This window comes from Colossoma macropomum, unplaced genomic scaffold, assembly GCF_904425465.1.
Source record: "Colossoma macropomum unplaced genomic scaffold, Colossoma_macropomum, whole genome shotgun sequence".
Taxonomy (NCBI): Eukaryota; Metazoa; Chordata; class Actinopteri; order Characiformes; family Serrasalmidae; genus Colossoma; species Colossoma macropomum.
The window spans coordinates 17,289,891-17,301,892 of record NW_023494806.1 but is presented as its reverse complement, the minus strand read 5'-3'; the positions used below and the strand labels follow the sequence as shown (position 1 = coordinate 17,301,892).

At 37.4% G+C, this 12,002-nt stretch overlaps 2 protein-coding genes across 3 annotated transcripts in view; one reads left to right on the top strand and one right to left on the bottom strand.

Moving 5' to 3' along the window:
• iqgap2 (IQ motif containing GTPase activating protein 2) overlaps nucleotides 1–12,002 on the top strand; it is a 90,215-nt gene that overhangs the window by 49,867 nt on the left and 28,346 nt on the right. Inside the window, exons 11-15 of one of the 2 annotated variants that reach the window (XM_036598074.1) lie at nucleotides 155–242; nucleotides 5,429–5,589; nucleotides 6,107–6,273; nucleotides 6,886–7,010; nucleotides 7,350–7,513. In XM_036598074.1, the coding sequence (XP_036453967.1) occupies nucleotides 155–242; nucleotides 5,429–5,589; nucleotides 6,107–6,273; nucleotides 6,886–7,010; nucleotides 7,350–7,513 (705 nt within the window). Of the gene's footprint in view, nucleotides 1–154; nucleotides 243–5,428; nucleotides 5,594–6,106; nucleotides 6,274–6,885; nucleotides 7,011–7,349; nucleotides 7,514–12,002 lie in introns of those variants that run through there. The other variant, XM_036598075.1, reaches the window with a different exon arrangement.
• Nucleotides 7,707–11,081, bottom strand: f2rl2 (coagulation factor II (thrombin) receptor-like 2). Its single transcript, XM_036598082.1, has 2 exons — nucleotides 10,961–11,081; nucleotides 7,707–10,211 (listed from the first exon to the last, which is right to left on the bottom strand). The coding sequence occupies exons 1-2, from the start codon at nucleotides 11,022–11,024 to the stop codon at nucleotides 9,211–9,213; spliced, it is 1,065 nt and encodes a 354-aa protein (XP_036453975.1). The 5' UTR covers nucleotides 11,025–11,081; the 3' UTR covers nucleotides 7,707–9,210.

Here is a 12,002-nt window from a genome sequence, read left to right as displayed (position 1 = left end):
ATGTGACGAGTAGCGTTTCAGAATTAATGTTCACTTTTATTTTTGAGGGTGTGTTTCTTTTTGAGGGTTGTGCTATTCAAATCGATTCAAATCAAGACTCTGACTCAAATCAAGACTCAAGACTCTGTTGTTGATAATAGTTTTCTCTCTGCAGGATGTTGGTGCTGCAGCTCATTTGGAGAGGGATGAGATACAGAGGGTTGTGAGCTCCTGCAACGACTTCGCTGAAGCAGAGAAAAGAAGTATGTATCATAAAAGACTTAACCTCAGACAGTGTAGGAATAGGATTTTGAAGGTTTATCACATGTGGCAACAGAGAAATTTACTGCATTGAAGGTTTGCTTTGGAAGGGTGGCTTAGTATAAATGAAACGTTCTGAAATAGCCAAGAAAAACATGCTGATTGCCTCTGGAGGCAGTGTGTGATGAGGCATGACGCAGCAAAGCAGCATAACAGAACATGCAGTCATTCTGTTAAAGCATACAGTTTTGCCCCATTTGAGAACTTTTGCTAGCAATTATTTGAAAAGAGTACATAAACGCCCTATAAGGTATCTACACAGCTAGGGGTGTCACGATACGCATGTTAATATTATTTTTTTTTCATTATGGGGTTGTGACGTGATACACGCTGTAAATACAATACAGTTAGGTATTGTGTTATAAAATGCTTGATAATGCTTTCCATAGTTCTATTTAAAACAATCAATGATAAAAAGTAATAATCATCAATGTCAGGATTGGAAAAAACTGATTTGATTCGCCTAGCTTGGATGGTTGATCAGCCAAGCTGTTTGAAATGCCGAGGTTTCTCAGTTGAGTGCAGTAATGATGGGCTAAGAGTGGTAGATTAAACTAATACCTCAAATATGCTCACTCATTTGTGAAGACATCAGCCTAATGTGTCAGCTACCAGAGCGAAGCGTAAACGTGAAGGTAAAGTTAACAAGCTTCTTATTCAGATTTTCAAATTTAATGAGAAGCTGGCAAATAGGGAGCCGCTAAGTGACTGTTTTGAGTGGGTGAAACAAATGATGGCTACCAATTTCCACGTTTGTTCAGTTGTAAAGTCCATCTGGTTGTGGGTTCCACAGTTTGCTGGGAGTGATCGAGCCACGGTGGAAAAACCCCTCTCACAGTGATTTCAGACAGAAAGTAAAAGCAGCACTTTATCTAGGAACACAAGGTCAGATTGTAAATGAACTTGTAATACTGAGTTGATTTAATATTAAAATATAGCTTTATAGTTTATGCTATGTTTACTTTTATGTAGAGATTGCACTTTTATTTATAGTCTTATTCGTTTATTTTATGTCTTGAGACAATGACTTGTGCCAGTTATCCCTTCAACAAACCCTGTAGTAGAGACAACAGTGGAAATAATAATACATAATACATAATAAATAATTAATTAAAAAATTAATAATTATAAAATAGTATAAATATTATTTAAGGGATAAATAAATACAAAAATATTGTATCATGATGCAAAAACAACCAAAGGTATCATATCGAGAAATTAGGACATTGTTACACCCCTGTACATGTTTACAATAACTTAGCGTATTAAAGATAACCAGGTTTATTTAAAAAAAAAAAAACAATATCGCTGGTCACATTCATGGTGCAACATTTCTGACAATGATATAACGTGATGAATAGTGTCAAAGCCCCCATATTTCACCCCCTTGTTTTGATTAGAGGTCTGCACAAAGCCGACCCATAACCACGAGTTTGAGACCTAACTTGACCAGGCTTGTTTGTTACCGTTAAATTTGAAACCCAAACCTGACCCAAACCTGGGCATGCTCTAACAGAGGTGTATTATTAACTACAGAGTTCTGCAGGGCTTTGCTTTGTTACAACCCCATTTCCAAAAAAGTTGAAAAATTATATGCAGATCATTTAAACCATATATTTAATTCACCACAGTACAACCCCATTTCCAAAAAAGTTGGGACACTGTGTAAAATGTAAATAAACACAACATGCAATGATATGCAAATCATCAACAGTACAAAGACAACATATCAATGTAAGGGTCCAGCCTGCAGAGGGCGATGCCGGCGAAGTAACATAACTTCAGGGAACTCCAATTCCCAGAAGCCCTCGGGCTGATTAGGCCCAACCTGACACACCTGTGGACTCCTCTACTTAAGCCTATGGCAAACAGCAGCCCTTTGTCACACCTTTGTAGAGGGGTGACTGGTACGGTATGCAGCCCAGGTGGGTATTTGAACGAAAAGAAAAGAAAAGAAAAGAGGGCTGGAAAAAACAAAAGAGAGTAATAGCCCCAAAATTACTCAGACACAAGAAGGCTTGAGCTACAAACTGCTCCAAGCCATACAAAAGGTGTTTGCTCTAACAGCAAACAAGTGAAGCATAAAGTCTGCCTTCCCATCATAATTACAGTAGAAGTGTCTTTTGTTTTCTCATTATCTTTTGTAATTTCTTGTTCAGCCTTTGTTTGAGCACTCTGCTTTCAGCGTTTCTTTTGTTTGGCATTTTCCCGCCTTTTATCTTCCGTCCCTTGAGGTGTTTTACCAAGTGTCACCTGTGCTTCTCAGTGGCGCAGCAGTAACTCCACAGACCGTACATCGGCGGTTCGAGCCTGGCTCTGGGTCACCCCATCCCCAACATGGCAATTCAAATCACGTTACCTCAGTAAATTTGTTTAACACCCTTTCTCATGGGTCTTCATCTTTGCACTTGGATCCGCCTCCCTGCCATCAATCAAACGTTGAATCTGAGACATTTTATTGTTTTTTGAAAAATGTCCGTTTTGAATTTGATGCCAACAACACGTTCCAGAAAAGTTGGGACGGGGGCGACAAAAAGGCTGGTAAAGTTGTGTACTGCTAACAAAAACACCTGGTGGTTAATTGGCAACAGGTCAGTAACATGATTGGGTATAAAAGAGCATCTCTGAGAGTCTTTTCAGATGTAAAGATGAGGAGTGGTTCACTGCTCTGTGAAAGACTGCACGATCAAAGTGCAACAATTCAAGAATAACGTTTCTCAACATAAAATAGCAAAGAACTTTTGCTTTTCATCACCTACAGTACATAATATGAAAAGATTCAGAGAATCTGGGGAAATCTCTGTATGCAAGGGACAAGGCCAAAAAACAGTATTTGCTGGCCGTGATCTTTGGGCCCTCAGGCCGCACAGCATTAAACAGACATGATTCTGTAGAGGAAAACACTGAATGGGCTCAGGAACACTTCTGAAAACACTGTCTGTAAAAACAGTTTGTCACTGCAACTACAAATGCAAGTTAAAACTCTAAAATGCAAAGAAGAAATCATATATAAACAGGATCCAGAAATGCTGCCACCTTCTCTGGGCCTGAGCTCATTTAAAATGGACTGAGGTGAAGTGGAAAAGTGTCCTGTGGTCTGCCAAATCAAAATTTGAAATTCTTTTTGGAAATCATGGACGCTGTGTCCTCCGGGCTAAAGACCACTTGGCTTGTTATCATTGCACAGTTCAAAAGCCAGTATTCATGATGGTATAGGGGTGCATTAATGCACATGCCATGGGTGACCTGCACATCTGTGAAGGCACCATTAATGTTGAATGATATATACATGTTTTGGCAACGTATGCTGCCATCCAGATGACATTTTTTTTCAGTGAAGACCTTGATTATTTGAGCAAGACAATGTCAAACCACATTCTGCACGTATTACAGTAGCATTGCTCTATATTAAGAGTCTGGGTGCTAAACTGGCCTGCCTGCAGTCCAGACCGGTCACCCACTGAAGCATTTGGTGCATTATGAAATGGAAAAATACGACACAGGAGACCCTGAACTGATGAGCAGCTGAAATCCTATATCAAACAAGAACAGGAAAACATTTCACTTTCAAAAGGGGTGAAGGGGTGATGAAACACAGTGGTAAAAATGCCCCCATCCCAACTTTTTTAGAATGTGTTGTCATTTCTCAGTTTCAACATTTATGTTGTCTTTGTAGCATTTTCCTTTAAAAATATGGTTTACATGATTTTCATATCATTGCATTTTATTTTTATTTACATTCTGCACAGCATCCCAACTTTTTTGGAAATGAGGTTCAAAGACAACATATCAGATGTTGAAACTGAGAAATTTGAAACAGCCTGGTTGGTACAGACTGGCAAAGTTATGCAATGCTAAAAAGCATCTTGTGGAACATCTCACAACTGATTAGGTTAATTGGCAACAGGTCAGTAACATGACTGGGTATAAAAAGAGCATCGCAGAAAGGCTGACTCTTTCAGAAGTAAAGATGGGGAGGGGTTGACCCATCTGTAACTGCGCAGGCAAATAGTGCAACAATTCAACATAAAATAGCAAATAACTCATCTACAGTACACGATATTATTTTGTATGGAAGGGGCCAAAAAACAATACTTGGCTGGCTGTGATCTTCAGGCCCTCAGGCAGCACTGCAGTAAAAACAGATATAATTCTCTAGTGGAAATCACTGCATGGATTCAAAAACACTTCTGAAAACAATTGTATATGAACACTTCATCACTGCATCCACAAATGCAAGTTAAAACTTTACCATGCAAAGAAGAAACCATATATAAACGGAATTCAGAAACGCCGCCACCTTCTCTCGAGCCCATTTTAGATGGACTGAGGTGAAGTGGAAAAGTGTCCTGTGGTCCGACGAATCAAAATTTGAAATTCTTTTTGGAAATCATGAATGCTGTGTCTTCTGGGCTAAAGCTGAGAGGGACCATCCAGCTTGTCATCCGCACACAGTTCAAAAGCCAGCATTCATGATGGTATGGAGCTGAATAAGTGCACATGGCATGGGTGACTTGCACATCTGTGAAGGCACCATTTAATGCTGGATGATATATACAGGTTTTAGAGCAACATATGCTGCCATCCAGGTGACGTGTTTTCAGGAAAGGCCTTACTTAGTTCAGAAGACAATGCTAAACCACAATCTCCATTTTTACAACAGCATGGCTCTGTAGTAAGAGTCCAGGTGCTAAACTGGCCTGTCTGGAGTCCAGACCTGTCACCCGTTGAAAACATTTGGCGCATTATGAAGTGAAAAATGCAATGAACTGTTGAGCAGCTGAAATCCTATATCAAGCATAAATGGGAAAATATTTCACTTTCAGAACTACAGCAGTTGGCCTGCTCAGTTCTCAAATGCTTACAGAGTGTTGTTAAAAGAAGAGGTGATGCAAAAGCCCCTGTCCTAACTTTTTTTTGAAATGCGTTGCTGGCGTTAAATTAAAAATGAGCTTGTTTTTCAAAAAACAAAATTTCTCAGGTTTAATATTTGGTATGTTGTCTTTGTACGATTTTAAATATAGTGTTTATAATGATTTGCAGATAATTGCAATCTGTTTCTATTTTTTACATTTTTGTGTAAATCTGTGATCCAGCATGGTGAATGCAATGCTTTTCATTAATACAGAGCAGGACGCAGTGTCTGCAATCAACGCTGCCATTCGTCGTGGTGTTCCTGAAGAGACGGTAGATGAGCTCCGGAACCCAGAAGCCCAGCTGCCCATAATCTACCCCTCTGCTGCCAACCTGTACCAGTCTGAACTCTTCAGCCTGCAGAATGGCTCACAGGTCAGTTCTAGAGCCCCACAGTTTGGCCAGTGCAATCAGTATTTTAACAACCAGCATGGTTACAATAACAAAACAAAACCCAAACCTAACCTTTAGAAAGAGGACAAAATATTACACCATGTTGCAGCATGTTACACTATAAAAACATATGAAGACAACAGTTCAAATAACAATAATAAGAGCTATTAAACAGAAACCAACAAAGCTAAATTTTGGGAAACTCTGCCCCTTGCATATGGTATTTATACAAAATATCACTAAGTTTCTGTTCTTTATTTGATTTTAAGAAATTTGCTAACTGACAGTTCACAGCCAACAACTGGTAATTTGTCTTGTGTATCTTAAACTGTGGAAACTGTAATTTTTGACAATCGAAAATTATGTCTGTTTTCAGTTTGTAGTCCCTTAATCAGTATCTGTATCAGTGACAGAATTTTTATCAGTTTCATACTCTAATTTCTAAGATTTATTTGATTTTTTTTTTTTGACTGCTATCTTTGCAATGTTTTTATCTTAGAAAAAAACTGGTCTGAGCCATGAGGAGCTCTGTGTTGCTGTTGAGATGCTGTCAGCAGTAGCCATCTTAAACGAGGTGCTGGACACTAAGGACTCTGTGGCGGTCACAGAGCAGCTTTCTGACTCTCCGCTAGGATTCGGTAACATGGACCATGACAACATGCAGAGGTAATACTGAAAGTGGAGCATCGTAGACACATCTAGCTTAAGTCACTGGAGATGAGTAGAACCTGGGCCAGTGTTTATCAGGACCAAATCCTGACACTTTGATTTTATAAATAATGAATATGTAAGTGTTGACTATTCAGCTCCTTTTGATTTAATACTTATACAGTACTGTGCAAAAGTCATGGACCATTTAATTTCCAGCCAAAACAGCCATAAAGTACAGTTTTCTGTGTCACAAAATAGGGAAGGAAACATACTTTAACAGAATTACACCAAGTGTAATATTATATACTGATAGATAAGTTGTTCACCCTTTTGTGCACCTTACTGCCAGTTTAACTCTAATGAATAATTTGGTTTTAATGGCCATTTTGACAGGAAATAAAATACATATGTTGTGATATTTATAGATTAGTAATGAATGAGGCCATTGTTCATAAAAAAAGCAAAACATAAGCCGTTTATAAATATTACTTTTTTGATATGTTATTCAAGGCTTATTCCTGTGTTATGAAGTCTCTATGTAGGTACTTCTCAGATAAAGTATTACCTCAGACCATGATCATCATGTAAAGGAATACTAAAACTGTTCCATGGTGCATACTCCCACAGATACGCTGATACACTCATAAGCCTTAGAGCAGAATCTCTTGCTCAGGGGCAGGAATTCCTCACCTGGAACGATGTTCAGAAGTGCATCGACTCGGTCAACTTCCAGGTTCACGAGGAGCATGAACGTAAGGGTTTACTGCAGACATATGTATTACATTTAAATTTTTTATACTTGAATAAGACACTGGATACTCAATATTCTCATTGTTTAATGATAACTTGCATGTTATTGAACAACTGACACACAGTATATTTAACAAAAAACATTTTCCTCACTCTGTTTGCTCAGTCCATTTTGAGAGTGTACACTGTCATTGTGCATATAGGCCCACCTTATTGGCTGATTTTTATACAGTACTTTTATCCATTTTTACATCCACAAATGTATTTGTGGTCCAATTTTTACCTAGTTCTTTGCTACAGTTGTGTAAAGTCACTTACATTTGTGATGCATGTGTCTGCAGGAGTGATTGCCATTGCTGAGATCAATGAGGCCCTGAACTCTGGAGATCCAGAGAAAACCCTTGCTGCCCTGCTCCTCCCCACAGCCAAAATACAGGGAGTTAACCCAGAAACAGCCAAACACTACCATGATTTGCTGCTGCACACCAAAGATCTTATCTGCAAGGTACTGGCATATTCACATCTAAATTGTCCAACTAATTGTTATTTCTGCTGTTGGTTTAACCTGCTGGTTTGGTGCTGCTTGATAAATATTTTATAACTTAGTAACCTCATTTCAACCCTTAAACAAAAAGCAAATGCATTTTACAGTCTAATGACACTAGACAGAGGCATTCATATTGGAAGAGAATGCTCCTATTTCTTGTCTATTCATGTCTCAGCATGATTTCAGTGTATAGTTAATTGAGTGAAAATCTGTCTGGAAGGTTCTTAAGAAGCCAAAGAACTTGTTTGTTCCAACATGTTTCACATCTGTAAGCAATGGCAATGGCAGTAATTACTTTAACAGTTTTATTTACAAAAAAGCAAAGTAGCATTTAAATGTGAATTCCATAGATGGATAGTTTGATGTGAAATGGTCCATTATAGAGAAACTTAATTACTCAGATTTTGTTTACAATGGCAGTATAAACTAGGGGTCACAGTGCATTGCCAAAAATGCTGTCTTGGTAGGAAAAATCATCTATTTATTGTACTAATCTATTTTATTAAGTAATCTAGTTTTTCTCATTTTGGGATTATAAGAATATCATAAGATTATTTAACTCATTTGTAGATGTTTTGCTTGTTTCAAGTAATTTTATCTCTACAAATTGTCTTATTCTATTGGCAGATACTTTTGCTTATGTTGAAGCATTATTTGTTGAAATAAGCAAAATTATCTGCCAGTGGAATAGGACAATTTCTTGAAATTACCCAAAGCAAGTACAATACATGCAAAAACAAGTGGAATCATTTTATAATATTCTTACAAAGATCTGTGTATTTTCTAGAAGTTTTTCCACTTGCAGAGATACAAGTTTGTGCAATGTGTCTACAATGCAAACAGAGCCATTTAATTTAGTGTCCAAAACAACTAGTAAACCTACAAGTGTGAGTTTTTAAATACAATGCTGATCAGATAAAATATTGGTAGAAAATAGTAGGTAGAGTTTCTCTATTTTCCCTTGCTATGCTCTGCATGTATGTATGTATGTATGTATGTATGTATGTATGTATGTATGAAAATATGTTCTAGTCTAAAAGTGTATAGCAAAAATATTGTAAAACAATGTCTCAGGCAACATGTTTAATACCATTTCATGTAATAACTTTTTTGTGAGAACTTTCAGAAGCTTTATGCTGACTTCTAGTTCCCCTTAAACCAATGAGAATAATTCTAATTTGGTAAGTTTCTCTAGAATGGCACATTTCACATCAGACTACTCCGAATGACCATTTACATCTTAACGATTTATGTATTCAGTATTATTTTTGGAAGATCAGTTCAATTCATCTTTAAAGTTCTAATCATCACTGCATAAACATTGCTGTAATACCCCCTATTAATTTCAAGTATTTCCAGAAAGTATGGGCACATTTTACTGGGTGTGATCTTGTAGCGTAACTGTTCAGATATCTCTAACAAACCAGCTGCATCAGTGTATTAATAGGGTTTTAAACAAGTCTAGTAGGCAGGATAAACAAGACCAACAAGTTGGTCTGTTTAAGTATCAGTTTTTTCCAAATGACATACTGCCTTGTAGCAATAACATCCGCTTGCCATTGTTCTGTTCTTTTTAGATCAGGGAGCACCCCCACTGCTTCTAGATGGTACAAAAACACTCCACTTCCCAGGCCTCCTTTGGTTTAGGCAGTAGTTTACGTTATTGGAGAAAAACTGCTGAGGGAGATAAATTCCACTTGGGAATTTGTAGTCTTTGTTATGAAGTATGAGAGGAAGGGGTCTAGACAGCTGTGAAAGCAGCAGAGACATACAGCCACGCTGAAGTAAATGTAGAAGTCGTCCTGCTGGCTAGTGTAGAGTCTTACGTAGTGAATCAAGTGAATTGCATTACTTGGAGTAAAACACAGAAAGAAGATCACAAAAACCAGTGTGCTTGCCTTGATATAGTGTGTCCAGTCACAGCAAGACCTGTTCAACTGGTACACAATGGATCCATAGGCGAATGCGATGACCACAAAAGGAAACATGAAACCTAAACAAATGAGACATAGTCTATATGGAATTAAGAAGTTGTATTGTTCCTCATCATAAGGCAGAACATCATGGCATGTGGTGATGCCCACATCGGCGAGGTAGTAGCTTTGATGAACGAGTAACTCTGGAGCCATGGCGGCAGCGAAAAACACCCACATAGTCAAGCTAGCCCAAGTAGTGCAAGATCTTTTGGAGAGTCCTCTGTAGAGGAACGGATGAACCACAGCCAAATAGCGCAGCACGCTAATACACATGTGGGCATGGATGGAACAGTAGATGTTACCATAAAAGCAGGCCGTAACCAGCTTGCAGGCAAGTTCTCCGAACATCCAGTTGTTTCCATTCAGATGGTAGTGGACTTTCAGTGTGAGGGACACCAACAGGAGAAGGTCTGAAACCGCAAGGCTCAAGTAGAGGATTGCGCTAGATAAGCTTCCTATCTTATTGATGAGACAAGCCAGTACTAGGCAGTTTGAAGGGATTCCTATCAAAATAGCAATCAAATAAGCTGCCGGAATGATCCTGGTGCTGAGGATCCCAGCTGTGTAGTTCCGCACATGACTGCTGGAGACATTAAGTTCAGGTAGAATAAGGTCATTTTCTGTTGTTGTGTTTCCTGCTCTTCTCGCATTAAATGTTTTTGGGTGCAAGATATTATTACCTGTTGAAATGGGGGGAAAAAATACAATGATCACTCAAGAAAACAGGAGCAGACATCTCACAAACAAAATATCATCTAGCATTTTCATTTCATGTCTTCCTTTTGAATATGTGGTAACACTTTACTGTAAGGCACCGTTTTTAAGGCTATACGACACCTACATCAGCTTGTCATGAGAACTGGCAAAAACCTACATAAACATTTATAAAGCCTTTCGGTAGGCAATGTCTGTCAAAAAGACTGCTTTTGTCAACTTTGAAGTCAAGTTAACATACCTATATCAAGCTGACTTTTTCTGACATTGGGCTGTTATGACATTTTTTCGGTACAAAGACAGCATGTTATAACGACTGACTTTGTAGCTTAGTGTATATCATAGTGACAATGCTTAATGGTAAAATGAAACTCACTTTACCAAAGAGCCACAGAAAATACTCACCTTTGTTCAACTAAGGTGTCATTTTATTAATATTATGTCACTGTGAAACTACACTGAGCTACAAAGTGTGTCATTTCACCCCAGAAAGTGTCATAACACTGAGACAGATGTTATGTCAAAATGACATTTAAAGTTGACAAAGCAGCCTTTATGCTAAACATTGGCAATTATTATTATTTTTTTTATTTGAATCAGCTACTAAATCGGTAGTTTACATTTTTAAACACTGTACTTCAAATATACTTTTATAATAGAAAAATATCTTTCATTTTTAGAAAGAAATGAATTTTTTTAAAAGCAAATTACTTACGTGCAGATTGAAGTGAGTCAGAGAGCATAAACACATACAAGAGTACCAGAAGTGGTCTATACATGTTTGTCTTCTCTTGAGTTCTTAGCACTGAGAATTTTCCATTTTCTTTTGAAATCAGTCTTGGTTAAGGAAATAAAGAAAAAGCAAAACGAAGGTCATCTGAAGAAGTGAAGTTCCAGTAATCCTCATGGTAATTCTGTCTCTGAGTGTGATGTTTCCTGTTGAGGCTTGTAGGACACTGGCTCTGAATTCCTTAGTTTCTGTGTTTAAACATGGCAGGAAATAATTTAGCACTGTGGGTGGAGATAACTGCTAACTGGCTTCTCTTACCTATTAAATGTTGTGTGGGGTGTGTGTCCCTTCATCTTATTTCTCTTCTTTTTCCGACAGTCATAAGACACTGCCCTCTATACTTTTATTTCATACTCTGATAAAGTAAATTTTTAACTTTTTTTTTTGGTTTTGCTTCTGTCCTGAGTCACGGCTCCTGTTAAGTCATGTGATTTAATCACGCAACTTTTCTGACGATATTGCATGACTAGGCATAGGTCTGTAGAAAACATTGTGGAAAACAATGGTGTTAACACTCACTAACACAGGACACATGAAGCACTTTTCACTTTTTTTTTTTTCTGAGATTATGACTTTATCACTTTATTTAAGGAACATTTAGGGGTTTGTTAAGGTCTTGTGCTGTGTAAACTCTAATAAAACACTGTTTTATGCACTATGCTTAAATAATGCTTGAATTAGTTTTATTCATTGTGACCTGCATTAGTATGTAATTTAAGGTCTGTAATAATGCACAATAAACACTTTGATATGCAAATTATTAAGCATAAATTATCAAAATTTACATATTGTTAGTTTATAATTGGCAGCATTTGATTCCTTTAGGTTCTAGATAGTACCAAGGGTTTTTTTTTTTGCAGTTTATTACTAACTAATAAGTAATTATATTACTAGCTTATTAAAGAGTTTAATAAGTCACCAATACTTGAATACTTTTTTTTTTATTTTTTTTTATTTAATATTCTAT